This window comes from Lepus europaeus, chromosome 18 (assembly GCF_033115175.1).
Source record: "Lepus europaeus isolate LE1 chromosome 18, mLepTim1.pri, whole genome shotgun sequence".
In the NCBI taxonomy this organism is placed as follows: Eukaryota; Metazoa; Chordata; class Mammalia; order Lagomorpha; family Leporidae; genus Lepus; species Lepus europaeus.
In genome coordinates this window covers 43,936,553-43,959,806 of record NC_084844.1, presented here as the reverse complement: position 1 = coordinate 43,959,806, position 23,254 = coordinate 43,936,553, and the positions used below count along the sequence as shown (strand labels likewise).

General features: G+C 52.0%; 1 protein-coding gene across 6 annotated transcripts; it reads left to right on the top strand.

Annotated features, from left to right (window-relative positions):
- The first annotated feature begins 28 nt into the window (after nt 1-28).
- FLOT2 (flotillin 2) lies at nt 29-21,037 on the top strand. 6 transcript variants are annotated; one of them, XM_062215629.1, is made up of 11 exons: nt 29-160; nt 8,653-8,734; nt 12,165-12,255; nt 14,978-15,101; nt 15,506-15,624; nt 15,741-15,854; nt 15,957-16,076; nt 16,164-16,378; nt 16,699-16,882; nt 17,158-17,307; nt 17,420-21,037. In XM_062215629.1, the coding sequence occupies exons 1-11, from the start codon at nt 112-114 to the stop codon at nt 17,456-17,458; spliced, it is 1,287 nt and encodes a 428-aa protein (XP_062071613.1). In that variant the 5' UTR covers nt 29-111; the 3' UTR covers nt 17,459-21,037. The 6 variants fall into 6 exon arrangements, with proteins under 6 accessions (XP_062071613.1, XP_062071612.1, XP_062071617.1 ...); XM_062215628.1 differs by lacking the exon at nt 12,165-12,255 and adding an exon at nt 13,991-14,081 and having other exon boundaries at nt 31-160; nt 17,420-21,035; XM_062215634.1 differs by lacking the exon at nt 29-160 and adding an exon at nt 8,817-8,900 and having other exon boundaries at nt 8,650-8,734.
- The last annotated feature ends 2,217 nt before the right edge of the window (nt 21,038-23,254 follow it).

The window sequence follows — 23,254 nt, the reverse complement described above, 5'->3', positions numbered from 1 at the left end:
CGGGCGGGCGGCGCTGGGGGTGGCGGCGTAGGCTGGGCGCGGCCGGCGCTGCGGACTGGGTGCTGCCGTCCGCGTCTGTGCGGCCCTAGGGCCCTCCGACCCGCCGGCGCCATGGGCAACTGCCACACAGTGGGGCCCAACGAGGCGCTGGTGGTCTCAGGTGAGGGGCGGCGGGGTCGGTGGGGCGGGAGCGGGAAGGCTTGGGCCCTCAGAGGCCGGGGGCCCCCGCGGGCTGGGCTCGAGCCTGTGGCGCTGCGCAGGGCGCCGGCACCTGAGGCCCTTCCAGAAGGGAGCCTCCCCCATTTTCCTCGGAGGCTCGCCGGCGGCTCTCCCTGCCGCTGCGTGTTTTCCCGTGTTGTTGTTGTTTTTTTTTTTCTGCGCTCTTCTCTCCGCCTCCTCCCCGTCTCGTCCTCCCTACCGCCACACCGTGGGCTTGGGAGCCGTGGGGGTCGGGGAGGGGGCTAAGCAGTGGTGCCCGGAACGGGTTAATTTGGCTAAATTCCAACGCTGGGCACTGGGGCTGGGTCGCGCAGCCCGGAAGGGCAGGTGCCTGTGTGGGGAGACGTCTGAGATGTGGGCCCCTTCTCTGGGTACTGTCAGACCCGTTAATTCTGAGCAGGCTGGGACTTGCCGGGCTTCCATTGGCAAGATCCGCCCTGGAGACGCGGGTGCGGCCTCTACAGGTTGGGAAACCCGGCCCTGCGCTCTGCCGCTCCGGTTGCAAAACGCTGCAAGCTCTAGAATTTGTGTCTTGGTGGCGCTTGGAGCCTGTGTTGGGGTGAGGCGGCGAGGGTGTTTCTCGCCCCAAGATCCGCTATTAGATTGTGTATTCGGGATGTCTTGGGAGGCGGCTGAATCCTTTCCAGCTGCCAGGTTGTGCAGCTCCTGGGTTCTGGGCAAAGGGCTGTGTTGCCAAGCGCTTGGAAGCCTACAGCTATAGGAATTCCTCGTGGATTAGGAGGAATACCCACTGTCTGCTGATTTTCGGTCTGTGTACAGCTGGTTAGGGCTGGCTACTGAGGCGGGTAGAAGGGATTAGAATCCCTGAGCCAGGCCTTACAACTGTACACCCTTGGAGAGTTGTGATAAGGTCCATTGGGAGCTTTTGCCCCAAAACTTGGCCTCAGGCTCAACTTGGATTAAAAATTCCATCTCTGGGGGCCAGTGCTGTGGCACAACAGGCTATCCCATTTCGCAATGGGCATTCCTAGTCCCAGCTGCTATGCTTCTGATCCAGCTCCCTGCTAATGGCCTGGGAAAGCCGTGGAAGATGGCCCAAGTACTTGGACCCCTGCCACCTGTGTGGAAGACCCAGGTGAAGATCCAGGCTCCTGGCTTTGGCCTGGCCCAGCCTTAGCTCTTGCAGGCATTCGGGGAATGAGCCAGTGCATGGAAGATTTCTCTCCTCCCCCCCCTTCCTCTCCCCCTTTTTTGCTTTTCAAATAAATAAATCTTCAGAAAAAGAAATTAAGTCTTTCCACTGGATGATCCCCTCCAACCCTGACCAGCACCATACCCTGTGAGGGAAACAGGAGACCCTACCCCCTGGGGACCAAGACCAACTGCCTTGGGGTCAGGAGGGAGGGTCCCAGAAAACACTGAGGCTGTTTCCCAGCCCTCAGCCCCAAGAGAAAGCTTTTACAACCTGAATCTAGGGGCCGGTGCTTGGCATCCCGTATGGGTGCTGGTTCAAGTCCCAGCTGGTTCACTTCCAATCCAGCTCTGCTATGGGAAAAGCAGCAAAAGATGGCTCAAGTCCTTGGATCCCTGTACCCATGTGGGAGACCTGGAAGAAGCTCCTAGCTCCTGGCTCCTGGATTCGTATCGGCACGGCTCTGGCTGCTGTGGCCATCTGTGGAGTAAACCAGCGGATGGAGGACCTCTCTGTAACTGTCTTTCAAATAAATAAATACATCTTTTTAAAAAAATGAAGCTGCCCAATACTTTTGCCTTTTAAATATTTTAAAAATTTATTTAATGCATTTGAAAGGCAGAGAGACAGAGATCTTCTGTTGATTCACTCTACAAGTGATCACAAAAGCTGGGGCCACGGGAGGCCAAAGCCAGCAGTTGGGAACTGAGTCCAGATCTCCTGCATGGGCAGCAGGAACCTAAGTACTTGAGCTGCATCACTGCTGCTTCTCGGGGCAGAAGGCTGGAGTCTGAGCTCAGAGTTAGGCACTCCGATTAGGGGCTGCAGTATGGTAATCACTGTGCCAGCCTCCTGCCACAGTGCTTTGTTTTTCTTGCAGAGTTTTCTTTCAGGAAGTCCAGACTCTGGACAAGCAACACGAAAGCTCCAGTTCTCAGTCTGTGGAAGGTCTGGAGACTCTAGGGGAAGAGGAGCCTCTGAGTTGGGCTGCTCCGTGTTTTCGGGTTACTGGGAACCTTTTGCTTGAGCCAAGGTCAATGAAATGCTATAGAGAGTCTTCAGAAAGTTTGTAGAAAATACATAGTATGGAAAAACTATGCATAGTTTTCAAAAGCTTGTTGCAGTATCCACGTTGTTCCAAAGCTATTGTAGAGGTGAGCAGAGGGGACTAAAAAGGGTGGGAGGAGAGAGCGAGCGGTTGTGCCTTGGGGTTTGCACCATCAAGGTGAGATGCAGTTCTGTGCTGAACAAGGACTCTCAGGAGCGCAGAGCGGTTGCGCCCAGCCCTGCACCCTCCTTACTCCTTGGCCCAGCCTCGGAAGACGCTGATACATCTCATGGCCATCTTCTCTGTCCTTTCTTACCACCTTCATTCTTTACAATAAAACTTTCATTTTTCTTTTCTTTCTTTCTTTTTTTTTTTTTTTTTTTTGACAGGCAGAGTGGACAGTGGGAGAGACAGAGAGAAAGGTCTTCCTTTGCCGTTGGTTCACCCTCCAATGGCTTCTGCAGCCGGCGCACCGCGCTAATCCCAAAGCAGGAGCCAGGTGCTTCTGGTCTCCCATGGGGTGCAGGGCCCAAGCACTCGGGCCATCCTCCACTGAACTCCCTGGCCACAGCAGAGAGCTGGCCTGGAAGAGGGGCAACCAGGACAGGATCCGTTGCCCCGAGCAGGACTAGAACCTGGTGTGCCAGCGCCGCAAGGCGGACGATTAGCCTGTTAAGCCACAGCGCCGGCCTTCCTTTCTATTTTCAAAAATTTGCAGGGGGACCCTTTCTCACTTGGTGTTTTAGGTGTGTGTGTGTTTGTTTTTTTTTGTTTGTTTGTTTTGTTTTGTTTTGTTTTTTTTTTTTGACAGGCAGAGTGGATAGTGAGAGAGAAAGACAGAGAGAAAGGTCTTCCTTTTGCCGTTGGTTCACCCTCCAATGGCTGCTGCGGCCGGCACATCTCGCTGATCCGAAGCCAGGAGCCAGGTGCTTCTCCTGGTCTCCCTTGCAGGTGCAGGGCCCAAGGACTTGGGCCATCCTCCACTGCCTTCCCGGGCCACAGCAGAGAGCTGGCCTGGAAGAGGGGCAACCGGGATAGAATCCAGCGCCCCAACTGGGACTAGAACCAGGTGTGCCAGCGCCGCTAGGTGGAGGATTAGCCTGTTAAGCCACGGCACCGGCCTCTCACTTGGGTTTTTATCTTTGCTAGCTGTCACTAAAATTTAGTGTTTCCTTTAAGTGTTGACAGTAATCTGAGATAGCGTTAGTGGACTTTTTCCCTCACACTCTGCACTTGTTACAGGTACCTGGAAAATCATTTATGCCCATTGCTGGTTTGAAATTAAGCTAGTAATTAGATCTGTAATTACATCTTATTCGTGTATATTACCATAGAATACCTTTGGTTGTTTTAACATTTTGATAACTTTTAAATCTGTTTCCTTCATTTTTAAAGTAGCTGTTCATTACTTTATTTGAAAGGCAGAGACAGAGATCTTCCATCCACTGGTTCACTTCCCAAATGCCTGCAACAGTCAAGGCTGGGCCAGGCTGAAGCCTGGAAGCCACAACTCAGTCTGGGTCTCCGACGTGAGTGGCAGGGCCCAAGGATGTGACCATCATCTGCTGCCTTCCAGGATTCACCTTAGCAGAAAGCTGATTGGGAGCAGAATAGCCGGGACTTGAAGCCAGGCTCTTCAGTATGGGATACAGGCATCCCAGGAGGCAACTGAACCACTGTATCAAATGTCTTCTGCCCTGTTTTGTTTTGCTTTTAAGATTTATTTATTTGAAAAAGAGAAAAATTGATCTTCCATCTACTGTTTGGCTCCCCCAAATACCCATAGCTTCCAGGGCTGGGTCAGGTGAAAGCCAGGAGCCAGGAAACTCCATCCTGGTCTCCCACACACTGGAGGGGGCCCACATACCTGAGCCATCTTCCACTGACTTCCTAAATCCATTATCAGGAAGCTGAATTGGAAGCAGAGTAGGCAGGACTGGAACTGATACTCTGATATGGGATGCCACAGTCACAAGTGGCAGCTTGACCAGTGGTGCCACAACACCAGCCCCTCTTGTGTATTTTTGTCTGGAAGAAAGACAGGGTGTGTTCCTACACACTGGTTCAGTCCCCCAAATGCCCATAGACCTGGACTGAGCTAGCTAAAGCTGGGAGCTGGGAACTCAGTCTCACTGTCCCATATGAAATGCAGACACCCAATTACTTGAACTGTCACCATTGTCTTAAATGAACACATAAATCTTAAAAAAAAAAAAAAAAAGTAAAGAAAAGAAACCCAGGCATTCTGTTGTGGGACCCTGGCATCTTAACTGCTGGGTTAAATGCCTGCCCTCTTAGGGATTTTATTTCCTGCATCTATAAACCTTCTGAGAAGGGATCCTTAGGCATTGCCAGACCACTAGAGGGGTTTTGGCTGAAAAACTAAACGCCCCCTGCAGAACGTGATCTTAAGTGATAGGAAGATGATGATGGAGAGGAGGCAGACAGAGGAGGGTGCGCCTGAGAGGGCAGAGTACCTAAGAAGGCCGAGTTGGGGGAGGAGGGAGGTTGTGTCTGGGGCGGGGCAGAAGTTGTTGGGGGGTGGGTATTTGCTGGTTTTTCAGCTTGATTCAGGACAGAACAAGGAAAGCAAGTTGGGTTGGAAAAAATGAGATGAAAATAGGAGAAACTTCTAGGTTTCCAGCTGAGTGAGAGCTGGGGAAGTCACAGAAGAGGAGGCACCTAACTGTCCTCTTGGGATAGTGAGCAAGTAGCTGGGAGGAAGGTGCCTTCTGGGGGAGGTGGGGCAGTCCACCAGTCCCTGCTTCCTGTTGTTGCCGCCCCTGGGAACCTGGCCATGTTGTGCTTGGCCAAGGCCCAGCTTGAGCTGTGGCAGCCTGCTCCCAAGGTCAAAGATAAATTAAAGGTAAAGGGTAGATACCTATTCTGTCCTGCCATCCCTCCCTCCCTCGCTCACTGCTACCTCCCACAGCTCATTGAGAGGTCCCCTGGAGCTGGCTGGAGGCAGCTGTACCCCAGCCCCCACAGGCCTGAAGAAGTGGAATAAGCTGAGATTTTTGGCCCTCTTCCTATTTCACTTGATGGTTTGGGTTTCAGATTGCTGATTCAGATTCACCAGAGACTTTCCCTACTCTACCTACCAGGCCAGAGAAGCCCATAAATGGCTTTCACTGGACAGATGGTTCTACCCCAGAAAAACAGACACCTGAGTGGGTCACTGTGTGTGGCACTGCTCTTAGAGCCTTGTACCTCTAGCTCTTTTTTTTTTTTTTTTTAAGATTTATTTATTTATTTGAAAGAGTTACACAGGGAGAGGAAAGGCAGAGAGAGAATGAGAGAGAGAGAGAGAGGTCTTCCATCCGCTGGTTCACTCCCCAATTGGCTGCAACGGCCGGAGCTACACCTTCCGAAACCAGGAGCTTCTTTCAGGTCTTTCAGGTCTCCCAAAGGATTTGGGCCATCTTCTACTGCTTTCCCAGGCCATAGCAGAGAGCTGGATTGGAAGTGGGGCAGCTGGGACTTGAACCCGCGACCATATGGGATGCCGGCGCTTCAGGCCAGGATGTTAAACTGCTGCGCCACAGTGCTGGCCCCTGTACCTCTAGCTCTTACTACAGCTGAGTGTACCTTATCCAAAATGCTTTGGACCAGAAGTGTTTGAGATGTCTGATTTTATTGCATTTGGTGATATTTGCATATGCATAATGAGTGAGTTTGGGGATGGGACCCAAGTCTAAACACAGAATAGCTTTTGTGTTTCTTAAATACCTTGCCTAAATGTAATTTTGCACATTTTTGGTGTGATTGTGTTCTGTGACCCTTCAGTCTCAGATGCTGGCCCTCCCCACTCAAAAGGGAGGTGTGAGGCAAAGGATCGACCCATCCAAAACTTGTCCCCACTTTTTTGAAGATTTATTTATGTATTTGCAAGGCAGAATGAGAGAGACAGAGAGAGATCTTCTGTCTAGTTCACTCCCCAAATGGCCATAACAGGCTGGGGCTGGGCCAGGCCTGGAACTTCATCCTGGTCTCCCACCTGGGTGGCAGGGGACCAGGTACTTGGACTATTTTCCACTGCCTTTGCAGGCACGTTATCAGGGAGCGAGGTCTGAAGCAGAGCAGCTGGGACTCGAACCAGCACTCCAGTATATGATGACAGTATCATATGTGGCAGCTTAACCCACTATGTCACAACAGCAGTCCCAAACTTGCCCCACTTTGTTCTTCTCTCCATTGTCTCCATTACGGTTTTGGCCATACCACCCACCCAAACCCAGACTTTAGGGCTGCACTGTCCGATGTGGTACACCACTAGCCACATATGACTATTTAAATTTAAATTCAATTAAAAATTTAGTTCCTCAGATATACCCAGCCACATTTAAAGTGTGCAAGAGCCACATGTGGCTGGTAGCTGCCGTATTACACAGCGTAGGTCTGGAACATTTCTACCTGCTCAGAAAGAAGCTCTCTTCGATTACTGCAGGAGCCTTCTACCCGTTCTCTCTGACCCCAGTCTCTTCCTCCTAGTGAAGAGTGGTACCTCTTTCTAAAATACACTTGTCACCTGGTCCCTCCCCAGCTTAAATCCATGTGGCTCCCTAGCACTCATGTACACTCTATGATCTCCCTCTGTCCCTCTACCTGCCACTTCCCATGTCATGGGTCCTCAGAGAAGTTATAACCCAGCTATAGGAACCTACCTCAGAGTCTTGTTCTTGGGAGGCAGACACCATGAGGCTTCCATGAAAACCCAAATTCATGAACATGGAAACGATAGTATCTTCTGGCTTTTGCCAAAATCCCATTCCTTCCTTCCTTCCTTCCTTCCTTCCTCCCTCCCTCCTTCCCTCCTTCCCTCCTTCCCTCCTTCCCTCCTTCCTTCTTTCTTCCCTCCTTCCTTCTTTCTTCCCTCCTTCCTTCTTTCTTCCCTCCTTCCATCCTTCCCTCCTTCCTTCCCTCCTTCCTTCTTTCTTCCCTCCTTCCTTCTTTCTTCCCTCCTTCCCTCCTTCCTCCCCTCCCTCCCTCCCTCCTTCCTTCCTTTCACAGGCAGAGTGGACAGTGAGAGAGAGGGACAGAGAGAAAGGTCTTCCTTTTCCGTTATTGGCCACTGCGGTCGGCGCTCTGCGGCTGGTGCACCGCGCTGATCCGGAGCCAGGAGCCAGGTGCTTCTCCTGGTTTCCTATGCGGGTGCAGGGCCCAAGTACTTGGGCCATCCTCCACTGCACTCCCGGGCCACAGCAGAGAGCTGGCCTGGAAGAGGAGCAACCAGGACAGAATCCAGTGTCCCGACCGGGACTAGAACCCGGTGTGCTGGCAACACAGGCGAAGGATTAGCCTATTGAGCCGCGGCGCTGACCTAAAATCCCATTTCTTTCAAATCATCTGTTTCCTATACATTTCTTTGTTCTGCAAGTTAACTGCCTCTCTAATTTTTGCTACAGTTTCTTTAACTTGATGACTAAATTTGGCTTTAACAGGAGAATTCACTACAGGAGTTTTAGCAGGTTTTTTTTTTTTTTCATTCTGTACAGAGGGCACCATGGACATGTCCACGGCATGGATCAGGGTCTTGGCTGTGTGATATATTCTGTTGGGCTGATGCACAGTCTCCAGGAACCACTTCCTTTTGAGGCCTTTTCCCTTTCTCTTTCGTTTTCCCTGTCTTTTAAGGCCCTACCTTCTCCACCCATTCCCAAAGGAGAACAAAGTCATTCTGAATGCCTGGGGAGTAGAAAACTAGCTTGCTAGAAGCATCTGCCAGGCAGAACGAGGTGCCTGCCTTGGCTCTGAGACTCCTCCTTTCCCCGCTGTGCACCGTCTGATAGCAGGTGAACCAGCTGGTGTTACAGTAATTATATCAGGAAACAGTTCCTCCTCCTCGTCTTCCCCACTTCAGGATGTGAATTGTATGTTCAGCTCTGTATCTGTGACATGAAGGAACCCTCTGCCTGTTTGTTGAATAGATGAGTGACTGGTTGAGGAGGAAATGGATGCTTTCCCAGGCCACCCCCACCCACCGACCTGTTCTTTCTCTGGAAGCTCTTAAAGTTTGGAGCTCTTCATTGGATGTCCTTTTGAGGCAAATTGCCCATGTACCAGAGTAGGTTCTAAGTCCTACAAGTGCAGTGAGAACTTGTCTGTCTCTCTTTCATGTATCACTCAGCACCTAGGGAGTTGTCAAGTCTCAGAGTAGGTAAAGCCACCATCAGGGGTCTGGGGAGGGGACAGACCCAAGAACTCACCAGTAGTGATTTGCTTTGCTCCCCAGGGGGCTGTTGTGGTTCCGACTATAAACAGTACGTCTACGGCGGCTGGGCCTGGGCCTGGTGGTGTATCTCCGACACTCAGAGGTAAGGGCCTGGGGTCCCCAAAGCCTGTCATCCTGTTGGGCAAGGAAGAGAAGGGTTTCCATCGTCCTGCCTTACCCCACAGGTCAGCCAGGAGCACCTGCCATTGACCACTTGCAGTTCTGGGGAATAGGAGCCTCCTAAGCAGAAGGTGGAACGGCTGGCTCGGGTATGTGGGAGGTGCAGTCAGCAAGGTCTGGACTTCCCCTTCCTGGGTGCCCTTTTTTCCACTATAGGTGATACCGTTTCTGTCTCAGACAGCCCAGGGTCCTACTCAGTCAGCATCTCATTTCCCAGTTCTAGCTGAAAGTTATTAAAGAAGTCTTAGTTATGTATTCTCTCTGGAGTGGGTGTTTGCCAGGAGAAAAGGCTGAGGACACCCAGTACACAAACCTTTGCCTGTGCAGGCCCTGGGACAACTCAGGCAGGGGCCAAATGGCAGAGAATGGACATGGTGTCAGCTTCCATTCCTGCAGGTGCCATGTCCTTGAATTCAACCCAGGGTGAAAAATATTGGGGAAAACTGCAGCTGTACTGAACTGTACAGCCTTTTTCCTTGACATTATCCCCTCACATACAGTATAGTGATCTCCATGAAGTTTCTGACACTGTGTTAGGTATCAGAAATGATCTAGAGGTGATTTACAGTACGCTGATGGTGATATGCATAGGGTGTATGCAAATACTGTGCTGTTTTTTGTAAGGGACTTGAGCAGTAAGGGCTTTTGCTATCAGTGAGGGTCCCGGAACCAGTCCTCTGGAGCCTGAGGGACAACTGACAGTCAGAAGTGGCTACTGTAACACTGAACAGTGACTGGATTAGAGACAGGGGGTAGGGAACTGGTGAATTGGTGCTGGAGTCAGGCCAGACAGCTCTGGACCTCCTAAGTCAGCCTAGGAAGACTTAACTGAGGAAGGGAGATTTCAGTTCCCCAGAGAGCCCACCAGCCAGCCCCATCTGCTGGTGCCTCCAGAGCTCAGGCCAGCTGCCTTTCCATCATTACCCACTTCCTGGTTATGGGAGATGGGTGTGGGGCAGGTTCTTCCGGAGCTGTGAAGATGTGGGTGTGTTGTAAGGGAGTCAGTTATCCAAAAGGGGAAGCCATAGAGATTCTGGTGGAAGTCCCCCTCCTCCAAGCCCTGCCAGTCAGCAGAGGGAGGCCCCTGGGAGTCTGAGGGTATCTGTGGGTGGCGGATGGGAAGCATGTCACAGTTCTGTCACTTCCCTGGTTTCCAGCAACCCCCTCCACTCCCACCTCTCCTCTCACTCTACCCTGCTGGAGACTCTTCTCATCCAAGGTAGAGAGTGTCGGGCAGAGTCCTCAGCAGTGGTCATGGCTTCCACTTGAGAGGATCCCAGGCACTCTGGAGTAGGCCAGTCAGCCTGGCAGAGGTCACGCCACCACCCCACACACCATGCAGTCCTGGCACAACAGACCACCTTGTCCAAGGGGTTGTGACTTACCCAGAGGCATGTCACGCTGGGCACACACTGCCAGGGATGCACCCCTGCAGCCTTTCTCCCACATTCTTGGTCTCCTGCTCCCCCTTCTTGCCCTAAGGAACAGAGCTCCAGGAACAGGAGGGTCAAGCCTCCCTGATGGCAAGAGTAGAGGTGAGAAGTGGGGGCAGCCTTGTACCTCACCCTAGGAAACTGTTCATAGCTAGGCCCAGCCACGCCCTCTGTTCCCACTGCTGGGTAGTCAGAGCCTGCAGCCCTAAGCCCTCTTCACTTTTCTGGGGGAAGCCCCTCCCCCAACCCCAGCATACTTAGGGGACTCTGTGTAGACTGGAGCCTCTCAGGTCAGAGGAGAAGCTGAAGACTCAGCCTCCCTTTCGAGGCACTTTCTACAGCCATCCTTGGTTTGCCACCTACCCCTCCATGTCAACCAGTCTTCCTCCAGCCTCAGTGAACTCCAGCCTGCTGCGCTTGGCCTCCACCTCCTGTGCTTCCCCATGGGCCTGATGTGAGCCTCCTCCCTTACCTGAGCAATTCTACCTCTGGCGTCTGAGCTGCAGCCTCCATCACCCTCCTGCCTTCCTCCCCCTGCCTTTCCTTCCTGCCTCCTTCCCCAGAAGAGAGCTTGGTGGTTCCTGACTGTGCTGGATCGAGAGTCCTCTCAGGCCCAAGGGTGCTAGTATTTGGGGCCCAAACTAGGCAACCTTTGCATGTTTGCATGGCTGGACCCACAGGGCTTGTGCCGTGAGAGCAGCCCTCGCAGAGTTGAGCTGGGGGCTCCACGTTGCCTCCTACTCCCCATCCCCGCATTCATCTGTTCCTGCTCCTTCAGCCTCAGCCTCTTTCTTGTCTTCCCTTCCTTCTTCTGCCTTAGGGAGACATTCCACTCTGTCGACAGCCTGGCCTCTGCCTAGCCCACCCCTGCACATGCTCGCACACACAGCTAGGGCAGGCCGGGTCACTCCCGGCCTTGTTTTCTTTGCCAGTACTCTTTCTCTGCCCCTGCCCAACTTCAGAAATCCCCAAACAGATTACTCTTTCATCTCCAGTTGTCCCCGTGAATATTCTGACAGGAGTGCTCTCTCTCCCTCAGCCTTATTTGAGCCCCCAGTCCCAAATCAGAAAATCTAAAGATTTCTTTGAGCTTTTCTGGCCTTAAATTGCCACCCTGTGTCATATGTAATACAAACCCTGAGTTTTTCTTTCTTTTTTAAGATTTATTTATTTGAAAGGCAGGGTGACAAGGAGGGAGAGGGAGAGAGAGAGAGAGAGATCTTTCTTCTGCTGGTTTACTCCCTGAATGCCCACAACAGCCAGGTTGGATCAGGCCAAAGTTGGGAGGCAAGAACTCCACCTGGGTCTCCCACGTGTTTGGCAGGTTCCCAAATACTGGAACCATTCTCTGCTGCTTTCCCAGGCACATTAGCAGAAGGCTGGATCAGCAGCAGAATAGCAGGGATTCAACCAGGCGATCTGATATCAGATGCGGTCCTCCCAAGTGGTGGCTTAACATGCCATGCTATATGCCTGCCCCAGCTCTGAGGTTTTTGTATTGCAAAGACAGTTTTTGTGTCATGAGCAGGATTCGGTATTTCCTGTGGCTTATTAATCCCTAGGCTGGCCTCCCTTTCCCAATTTCTGGAAATGCAGGCTAGCCTGTGTTGGGAGGTAGAGCTTAGGCTACGTCTTCCAGATTCTGAGAGGAGTCTCATGGGAAAGGGAGGCGGTAGACAACACAGGTGCCCTGCACTCAAACCTCCTCCTCCAGGCCCCTTCTCCAGCCCAGCAACCCCCTGGTGGAAGGGTATAGGCCTTTGCTGAGCTGGCAGTGGGGGGTTGAAGTACTGAGAGCACCCCTACCCCACCCCCAGGCATCAGGCATTGGTGCTTGACTGGTAACCACTGTGTGTGTTTGCTGTGTCCCCTCCTACCCTTACCTGTCCCTACCTCTCCCTACCCCTGGCTGCTCCTCAGACTGTCTCTGGAGGTTATGACCATCCTGTGTCGCTGTGAGAATATTGAGACGTCGGAGGGGGTCCCGCTATTCGTAACAGGGGTTGCACAGGTAATAACCCACCTGCTTCCTCCTCTGTTTCTAACCTTCTCTCTTCCTGCCCTGTGGGGCCCGGAAGGCAGGAGTCGGATGGACTTGCTTCCTGAAAGTGCGCCTCCTTCCCCTCTGTTCTCATCTCTGCTGCTCTGGGTGCCAGGATGCATCCCTGTAGAGATCCAGGTCTCTTGCTGTTGCCCATTGAGGCTGCAAGTGGGGAAAGAGCAGGGGATCCTGGAAGCTCTGCCCAAGTCTGCCAGGGGGCGTCTTTGGATTGCCATGCAGCTGCCTGTGACAAATCGGTTGTAGGCTAGGTTAGGTGACACCGAGCTTTTTCTGTAAGGTGCACGTTCCGATCCTCATTGCTTTATTCACCAGCTCTAGTGAGCACCTCCCTGGTTTCAGGCACTGGGAGTGCAGCAGCCAACATCAGAAGACCTCTGTCCCTCAAAACCTGTATGCGGGCGGGTCCCCAGGCTGCCAAATCTAATGAGAAGGGTCCTCCCTGTGTCAGCAGCCCTCATGGCCAAGGAAGGGCCAGCATCAGTTCAGAGGCCTGAGAAGAAGCTCAGGGCACCTTGTTTGGAATGGTAGGGCCGAGGCCCCCTTCAAGACTCCACTTGAAGCAACCCTGTTCCCCTCCAAAGCCCTTCCTGTATTTGAACCATCTGAAGATGTCCAGGTTTCTTTTAAACTGGTGATTGTGGTCCTTTGAGGAGTCAGACTGGGAAGAACCCCTCTTTATTTTTATTTTTTATTTTTTTAAATAAGTACATCCCTTTTTTTCTTTTTTTCAAGATTTATTTATTTATTTGAAAGAGTTATACAGAGAGAGAGGGAGAGGCAGAGAGAGAGGGGTCTTCCATGCACTGGTTCACTCCCCAATTGGCTGCAATGGCTGGAGCTGTACCAATCCGGAGCCAGGAGCTTCCTCTGGGTTTTTCCATGTGGATGTAGGGGCCCAAGGACTTGGCCCATCTTTCACTGCTTTCTCAGGCCATAGCAGAGAGCTGGATCGGAAGTGGAGCAGGTCTCAAACCAGTGCCCATATAGGATGCTGGCACTGCAGGTGCCGGCCCCAGGAACCCCTCTTTCTAGCACACTTATTGGCCAGGAGGCTCCGGTGTTGCCCACCTGTGCCTAATGTCAGAGAGTAGACTTGCAGCTGTAGCCTATTGCCAAGTGAAGAAACCAGGCAGGCTTTCTTGTTCAAGGGCAGGTGCAGGGTCACTTATGCTTGACCAGGAGTGGTCAGACACCCAACCTGCCAGGCTAGCAGACAGAGCTTTCTAGGCAGCCTCCTGGGGCAGCCTTGGATGGTGAGAAGACCCAGGAAAGGGGAGAGAGCCCTTGGGGGATGTTCACACAGCACCCATGGACAGCCCCCACGCACATCTTGGAGCACCAGCATCCACTTACTGCCCTAGAACATACACACAGTTACACTGAGATGCACTCCCATCCCCAGGTCACCATGGCCACTTCTTTCTTGCTTCCTCTTCCTCACAATTCAGGCCAAGCTGAGTGGAGCAGAGGGTGGTGTATACATGTAGCCCGACTCCCCTCCCTCCCTTGGAGCTGCCCACACCCCTACCTGCCCTCCCCCTTCTCACATGGTCCCAGTTACGACCCTCCTCACCAGGACCCTTGGCTCAGCCCAGCTGGAACAGTGAGGCACTGGACTCTGTCCCCACACCCCCAGGTCCTGGGTCCCCCAAGACCCATGCCCCTGTTTTGCATTTCTTGGCAGGATTTCCCTAGAGATTATGACGTTGCAGCCCCGCTGCGAGGACGTAGAGACGGCCGAGGGGGTAGCTTTAACTGTGACGGGTGTCGCCCAGGTATAGTAACTCAGCAGCCCTGCGCATGTCCGTTGAGCTGCCTCGTCCTCGTGCTGGGGTCGGGGGGAGGAGGAGACGATGGCAGCCAGCGGCCATCTCTCCAGTGCCCTTGCCCCCACCCCTGCCTCCTGAGAGGGTCATCACTACCAGAACGTGCTCGCTCGGCCCCCTTGGCCACCCAGCAGGACTAACAGATACCCCTTCTCTCCTCAGCAGCCCGCGAGGGACAGAACCAGCGCTGAGGGCTCCCGTATCAACTAACCCTACCCCATTCTTTGCAGGTGTTGGAAATGCCAAGCCTAGATTCTACCCTGTTCCCTGGGAAGGGGGTGGAAGGACTGGGGCCCAGAGGGAGCAGCCGTGTGAGGCAGGGGAGCTCTAAGCTCTGGGAGTCACAGCGGGAGACCTGGGTGAGGAGCTTCGTGCCATAGTGTTCCTCATGACTTTCCAGGGCAGCAGGGTTGGACCATCAGGCAGGCCCTGCTCAGGGGTTTGGCTGAGTACCTCGGGAAGGCGGGCATCCTCAGCTGCTCCTTTGTCCTGGCCGGGTGTCTGCACCCCTCCTTGTTTATTCTCTTTTGCCTACCCTGCCCCTCAGCCTGCAGGGCTCCCACCCATAGGGGAGCCTGTGCTCAGCTAGTAAGGGATCAGTGGGTGTCAGGGGCGAAGAGACGAGCCCTGAACGCCTGTGAGGCCAGGGCAGGACCTGGGGCTGCCAGTGAAGACGACGTTTCCAGTGTAAGGAGAACTTCTGGGGCTGCCTGTCTCCCCGTGACAGGCCTCAGTCTCCAGGTCTGAGAAAGGAGGGGGGCACATCTACCACCCTCCTCTCCTCTGGGTCTGGGGCCTCCCTCTGCTTCCGAAGCCTGGCTCAGACACCTCTGTGACCCTGGCAGGTGAAGATCATGACAGAGAAGGAGCTTCTGGCTGTGGCCTGTGAGCAGTTCCTGGGCAAGAACGTGCAGGACATCAAGAACGTTGTCCTGCAGACCCTGGAGGGACATCTACGTTCCATCCTCGGTGAGGCCTGCCCAGCCTGGCAGGAGCCTGGCGGGGGTCCCCAAGCCAGGGCTAAGGCGGGGTTGTAGTGCAGGGAGACTGTCCCACCAAGGTGTCAAGTGGAAACATTTTTCTCTCAAGCATTTCATTTCATAACTTCAGGTGACTAGAGTGAAGGAAAGGACATTAGAGTGGAGTTGGGGGCTGCCAGTCTGCTCAGGCGCCTGGCACTGCCCAACACTTCCCTGTTCAGCCTGGGCTCTGCAGAAGGAAGTTCAGTATTAAACCCGGTTGAAAAGAAACATCAGCAAGATCCAGCCCAGACAGCAGGACCCCTGCGTGCACCCAGACCTGCTCTTGCATGCTGTCTTCCTCCCAGTTGGCTGGGTGTCTGTGGAGCTAGCCTGTGACCCTTCTGCCCCCAGGGACCCTGACCGTGGAGCAGATCTACCAGGACCGGGACCAGTTTGCCAAGCTGGTGCGGGAGGTTGCAGCCCCTGACGTGGGCCGCATGGGCATTGAGATCCTCAGTTTCACCATCAAGGTGCAGTGTGCTTGGAGGGTCGTGTCCCACAACATGCATCTGGGATGTGGGAGCTTGGCAGGAGGGGCCCCTTTGGGCCTGTTACCCCTGCCTGTCGTGACTTCCTTTCTCCCCAGGATGTGTACGACAAAGTGGACTACTTGAGCTCGCTAGGCAAGACGCAGACTGCAGTGGTGCAGAGAGACGCCGACATTGGTGTGGCTGAGGCCGAGCGGGACGCGGGCATCCGGGTATGGGGGGATTTCCCTCCCACCCTCAGGGACTGGGACTTTGAGGGTGATGGCACCATGGCTCCTTAGGGTACCCTTAGCACCTGTTCCTCCTGTTCCCAGGAAGCCGAGTGCAAAAAAGAGATGCTTGATGTGAAGTTCATGGCAGACACCAAGATTGCCGACTCCAAACGAGCCTTTGAGCTACAAAAGTCAGCCTTCAGTGAGGAGGTCAACATCAAGGTGAGAGGCCGCCGGGCATCCCGGGTTGGAGCTCAGGGCTGAGCTCTTGGTGGTCAGGCTCTAATGTGCTGGCCTGTTCCGCTGCAGACCGCCGAGGCCCAGCTGGCCTATGAGCTGCAAGGGGCCCGTGAGCAGCAGAAGATCCGGCAGGAAGAGATTGAGATTGAAGTGGTGCAGCGCAAGAAGCAAATTGCAGTGGAGGCGCAGGAGATCCTGCGCACAGACAAGGAGCTCATCGCCACTGTGCGCCGCCCCGCAGAGGCCGAGGCCCACCGCATACAGCAGATCGCTGAGGGTGAAAAGTGAGCACCCCCTGGGGTGGGAGTCGGGGTCTGCCATTGGCGCACTCTCTCCGCTCTCCTGACCATGCCTAGGAAGGATGTTGTCAGGATGACTAAGGTAGGGAAAGGAGGCTTCAGTGCCTGGTATAGCATCTGGACAAAGAGCTGCCTGGTCAGTTCTTTCTCCACTTGTAGATGAGAGCCAGTAGCCTCTCTCCAGCCAGAGCTAGGCAGCCAAGGTGCCTGCCTTCAGAAGTCTCCCACCCCTAGCAGCCACCAGACCAAAGGGCTGGAGAGGACCCTGGCACCTGCCACTGACCTACCCACCTGGGCTCCCCCAGGGTGAAGCAGGTCCTCTTGGCACAGGCAGAGGCTGAGAAGATCCGCAAAATCGGGGAGGCGGAGGCGGCGGTCATCGAGGCAATGGGCAAGGCAGAGGCTGAGCGGATGAAGCTTAAGGCTGAGGCCTACCAGAAATACGGGGACGCAGCCAAGATGGCCTTGGTGCTGGAGGCCCTGCCCCAGGTGAGGCTCCCACTCCAAACTGGGACCCAAGGGTTGAGTGTCCTCACTTGGCTAGCTGGACAAGTGCCAGAACTTCTGGAGGCCTTGTCGGTAACACAGTCACAGACTGGAGGGATTGATTGGGTGTGGGGGACAAGAACTACCCCAATGAGCCTCTCTTACCACAGACTGTAAATAAGGAGCTTGGGTGAGGTGGAGAAAGGAGGGAGAGAAGCTGGGTATAGCAGGTGGATGGCGTCAGGGTATCAACCATGCTCTGTGTCCCCCACCCCCAGATTGCTGCCAAAATTGCAGCACCACTGACCAAAGTCGACGAGATTGTGGTCCTCAGTGGAGACAACAGCAAGGTGACATCAGAAGTGAACCGGCTACTGGCCGAGCTACCTGCCTCCGTGCACGCTCTCACGGGTGTGGACCTATCGAAGGTGTGTACCTGCCTAGCTGTAGTGGGGCTGCCTGGTGGCCCAGTGAAGAGGCCCAGGCAGAGTGGTCCTGGAGCCCAGAGCCAAGGCCTCATGGTATCTCTCATCCTTGCAGATACCCCTGATCAAGAAGGCCACCGGTGCACAGGTGTGAGGCTGCCACAGGCCCGCGCCTTTCAGCAGCCACCCGCCCCCCCTCCAGCACCCGTTTTAACACCACAGGAACAACGGGAACGTTACTGACTCTGGTGCCTTATTTTGTAGGGACCAGAAGTGCTGCGTGTTTAGGCCATCTCTGGCTGTCTTCCCTTCTCTCCTGTGTCTGTCTCCTTTTCCTCTCTTCCCCACATTCTCACTTTCACTGCCACATTCATCTAGTTTGTCTCTTCCATTCTGGTCTCCCCTTTTGTCTCTTCCTTTGTCTTTTTCTCTCCCTCTCCTCCACCCTCTGTGCACATCACGTAGCCTATGCTGAAGATGTTTATTATAATCACTGTCTGTCTGTGGGGGGTGGCCCTGCTGCTCCTCAGATCCTGGTGCCTTGAAGTTCTCTGTGCATCTGCCCATCCTCCCTGTGGCCCTGGCCAGAGCTCAGCAGGAATTCTGGGTGGGATGAGCACTCTCCTCTGTCCTGGCCTGGCCCTCCCAGCCTAAGCCCTGCCCTGGGGAGCCCACAGTCTCACCCATTCCTGCCCCTCTAAACCTGGGTAACCCTGGCTCTTCCCTACCCCAGGGGCACAGGGGCAAGGGTCTTCTGTCTATAGCAGCTCCCTCACTTTACTACTGCCTTAGGAGGCCCCTGCTTGTGCTCAGGGAAGTCCTCTTCATGGGCCTATCCCTGCTACGTGGGGTGGGGATTGGTCCTAACTCTGCTAAGTTTTTCTGAGATCAGGATCTGGCCCTGCTGGGGACAAGAACATGTGTAGACCCTCTTCCTGCTATGGCTGCACTGTCCCGGGTACCAGGCCCTTCCAGTGGGCAAGGCTGTGCCAACCCTATACAGAATCAAGTGCTGTAAACCTATTGGCCAGAGTCTCCATGTGCCCTCCTCCTGGCCGGAGTGATAGGGTTCTGGCCATAGGAAACAGCCCACTCCTCTGTCTCCTTGCTTCAGTGGAGGCAGAGGAGCCCAGAGCCCAGGGCCCACACATCCTGGCAGGGTTGCTGTGGGTATCCCATAGTCCTAGTCCCTGATCCCTGGACCTGCCCCAACCTGTGTTGCTCTTCCTGCATGTGGATGCTGCATGTCTGGTGTGGGACTTGGATGTTACACTGCCCCACTGCCTGCCCTTTCTGGTAAAATAAAAATCTCTTCTGCCTATCTTCTGTGCTCTGTCTCTGTGACAGGAAAGACTGGGAACCAGGAACTAATCAGGTCTGTCACCCAGCCTCAAGGCTGCTCTCAGCTTGTTCTTCCCTACCCTTGCCACTGGGGGGCATTAGTACACTGGCCTTGCCCACCTAAAGCAGCCTGGGGCATGGTGGTGATTGGCCAAGATGCTGAAGTCATTCTTGACTGAGCCCTGGGAGACATTGGCCACATTGTAGGCAGAAGGTGGAGAGGGCAACAGGCTTGGTAGTGTAGCCCACCTCCCAGGCTTGAGGGCATGAACTCTGAAGACAGGCTGCTTGGATCTCAGCTTCACCTATGTAATCTTAGACAAGCAGTTTCATCTTTCTAGGTTTTAATCTTTTTATTCATTTTACAAATTTATCTGATGCTTGCCCTGTGCCAGGCATTGTGTTAGATGTTGGGAAGACTACAGTGCCTTTTACAGTTTACATGTAGGTCAAAATAAAATAAGAAAAATTGAATGTACAGCACACTAGGTAATGGTCAGTAATAATGAAGAAAGAAAAACAGGGAAGGGAATTGGAAGTTGGGGAAGGTGCTGAGACGTTAGGATCCAAGGAAGGATTCATGGAGATGGTGGCACTGAAGAAAGTAAAAGAATGAGCCATGCAGATACCTGCAGGGCGAGCTTTGCACCCAAAGTATGTCTGGTGTGATAAAAGAACAGCAAGGTCTGTGTGTTTGGAAGCAAGCAGATGAGTGAGCAAGAATATTAAAAGATGAGGTTACAATGTGAACCTGTTTCCACGTCCTGTAGAATCTTAATAAAGCATATTTTAGGCCTTACACTGACATGGTAAACTACTAAAGGGCCTTGAAGAGAAGAGTGATGTCATCTGACACATCTGAAAAGATTAAAAGATCATTCTAGGCATTCAAGGAAGAATAGAAAATCTATACAATAATTGTTGCTGGAACCATCTGGGTTTGTATGGGGAGGAAATTAAATCACAATCCCTACTTCACTCCATATGCTGAACTAGTTTGAGAAGGATCAGACACCTAATGTCAAAATAGAAACCATAAAGCTTATGGAATAATCAGAGATGTTTTTATGACCTTGGCATAGGCAGGATTTCCTTAGATGAGAACTGAAAGGAGTTGGGTGTGTGATGCAGAAGGTTAAGCCTTTGCTTGAAATCTTGTATCCCATATTGGAGTACTTGGTTCAAGTCCCACTCCTGTGCTTCTGATCCAGCTTCCTGCTATGGTACACCCTGGGAGGCAGCAGATGATAACTACTTGGGTCCTTGCCACCCACATGGGAGACCTGGATGGAGTTCTGGGCTCCTGGCTTTGGCCTGACCTATCCCTATCTGTTGTGGGCATTTAGGGAGTGAACTAGCAGTTGGAAGATCTCACTCTCACTCTCAAGTAAATTTCAAAAAGAGCACTAAGCATAAAAGAAAAGGTTGATATATTGGGCAAAGTATGACAGTACTTCAAAAACGTGGACAAATTAAAGAGAAGTTTGAAGCAAGCATTTGGCCTAACAGTTAAGACTTATTCCATATTGGAGTACCTGGGTTCAATACATGGCTCTGGGTCCTCACTTACATCTTACAGCTACTGCAGACAGCAGTGATGGCTCAAGTAATTAGGTTCCTGCCACTGGTATGGAAGACCTGGATTGAGTTTCTGGCTCCTGGCTTTGGTCAGGCCCAACCCTGGCCATTGCAGGTATTTGGGCAGTGAACCAGTGGCTGGGAGCTCAGCCTCTGTTCCCCATTCTCTCTCTGTCTTGTAGAGATGCTGCATAAATGCCTCTCAGGGGAGCACACCTCCCTGGAATTAGAGGCACTGCCGCAGTTTCTGCTCACACCGAAATAGGCCAGGAATGGGCACACTTGCCCCAAAGAAATGTGGCAGCAGGAGCAGCAGGGGGCTAATGGACATGAATTGGTACCTGGAGTGTTTTCAGGAATTTGTAAATTTGCAGGAGCACCTAAGTGGGCCTGTCTCTGAAGATTTGCAACACAGCTCTATTCCTATCTTAGAACACCAGACCAAATTCCTTTTCCCAAATCCTTAAGTTGATGTATAACCTTGCCTACATGCCTGCTGACTTGTAGACTGGCTGGTAATCTCTAAATAAAAGTGGGAGCGCATAGCTATCCAGTGGCGTGCTCTTAGAATGAACGCTCCCATGTCCTGTCTCCCCATTTGAAAAACCCGACATCTGGCGCCCAAACAGGGACCCTTGGCACAGCGTGCGAGGGATGGCTCACTACGCCCAGCAAGCGTTACAGACTCGTCGTTCATCTCTTTCAAGATCCCAGTGAGTCATTAACATGGGGAATTCCCTCTTCCTGGCTCAACAGAAGCCTTCACTGTCTTAAATATAAAGTTAAAAATGAGAAAGTTATTTTGGTGCAGAAAAAACTTGCAGTCAATGCATATGAAGTATCTTCAAAAAGTTCATGGAAAATGCTTCTTTCCAAACTATGGATTTCAAATTTCTCTGCATCAAAATACTTAAATTTAAAAAAAAAAAAAAAAAAAAAACTTAAATTTTAATTCCATTTTCATGAACCTTTTTGGGAAAGATTTATTTATTATTTGAGAGGCAGAGAGAGAGAGAGAGAGAGAGAGAGGCCTTCGATCTGCTGACTCACTCCCCAGATGGACACAACAGCCAGAACTGGGCCGATCAGAAGCCGGGAGCTAGGAGCTTCTTCTGGGTTTTCCACACGGGTGCAAGGGTCCAAGCACTTGGGCCATCTTTTACTGTTTTTTTAGGACATAGCAGAGAGCTGGATCAGAAGTGGAGCAGCTGGGACTTGAACCAGTGTCTATATAGGATGCCGGCACTGCAAGTGGCGGCTTTACCTGCTACGTCACAGTGCCAGCCCCTTTTCATGAACTTTTTGAAGTGCCCTTATGTCTATCTATCAGATGAAACAGGAAAATGAAAAGGCAAGCATGGTCAGAAAAAATATTTACAATATAGTTCTCTAATGAACATGCATTCCAAGAAATAAGAAGAGCTACAAATCAGTACTAGAAAGATAACCCAGGACGAACATCGCTGAATGCATACCCTGCCAAGAAGAGAATGGAGAGAGGCAGAGGCAGCAGGGATGAGAACGTCAGTATTGCAGATGCAATGTGAAGGCAGCTTGGACCACGGAAGGATGTGTTTGTAACAGGAGGTGCTGGCGTATAAGATAAGAGAGAAAGAAATAAGAAAGCCTCTAACTTGCCACAGCCATGAATTTGAACACTAAGTATTGCAAATACACCAGTTCTCCCAAATTGAGAGGTTCAGTACAATCCCCATCAAAATAAATTCTCAATTGACAAACTAAATCTGAAAGTTACAGGAAAAGGCCGAAGGATCAAGAATAAGGAAGGGCCAGCACTGTAGTGCAGTAGGTGAATCCTCTTCCTGCAGTGCTGGCATCCCATATGGGCGCAGGTTCTAGTCCCGGCTGTTCCTCTTCCCATCCACTCTGCTGTGGGAGATGGCCCAAGCACTTGGGCCCTTGTACTGACTGGAGACCCAGAAGAAGCTCCTGGTTCCTGGCTTCAGATCAGCTCAGCTCTGGCTGTTGTGGCTGTTTGGGGAGTGAACCAGCAGATGGATGACCTTTCTTTCTGCCTCTCTCCTCTCACTGTCTGTAACTCTACCTCTCAAATAAATAAAATCTTAAAAAGAAGAAGAAGAAAAAGGAAAACAAGCTTGAAAAGAGCAAAATTGGATGATTTAATCTATCAGGTCTTTTTTGATGATGAAGACTGTGATACTGGCACACAGTAGAACAATGAAGTAGAATGAAGACTATGGAAACAGAACACATGTATGTGGACACTTACTTGGTTTTCTGAGCAGTGTGGCATTGGAGACCTGTGAAGAAAGGACAGTCTTCAGTAAAAGATGCTGAATGTGGAGGAAACAAAACACACTTCTTGACCCATAACCTAACACTGCAGACTTCCAACTCCAGGTGGGTGGTAGGTTTAAATGTGAAAAGTAAAACCAGAGATGCAGAGAAATAATATCTCTATGACTCTGGTGTAGGCGAAGATTTTCTTAAAAGACACTACAAGGATCAATAACTATGAAAACGTGAACCTATAAGAAATGAGAAGACAGCAGTGAGAGGACAGAACCTGTCACCTAGAGCTTTGTCCGTCCCCAGCCACTATTACCAGTAACCTGCTTATTGGTGCAAAGGTCCAGCACCTTGTATGAAGCCCAGGAATAATTAAGGGCAACTATGAGTCATGTTTCTGCTCCATTCCCAGCCTGAAATCAGAGGTGTTAGGAAAGACTGGTACGTATAAATGGAATCCTGAATCCAAGTCTTGGAGGGCTTCAGGAAATTTCTAGGCCTTGTACAATCTGGCTCAAGTTAGCATACATTTACTTTAGTTCTCCTAATAAAGATGCTTTCCTTTAAAAAGAAAAACTATAAAAGATTGATAAATTGAAATATTAATGTACCTGGGAAAGCAGTGAAAGATGGCCCAAGCACTTGGCAGGGGAATGGATGAAGTGCCAGGCTCCTGGCTTCAGCCTGGTCCAACTCTGGCCATTATGGAACCAGCAGATGGAAATCCCTCTCTGTCGCCCTCTTATTATAACTCTGCATT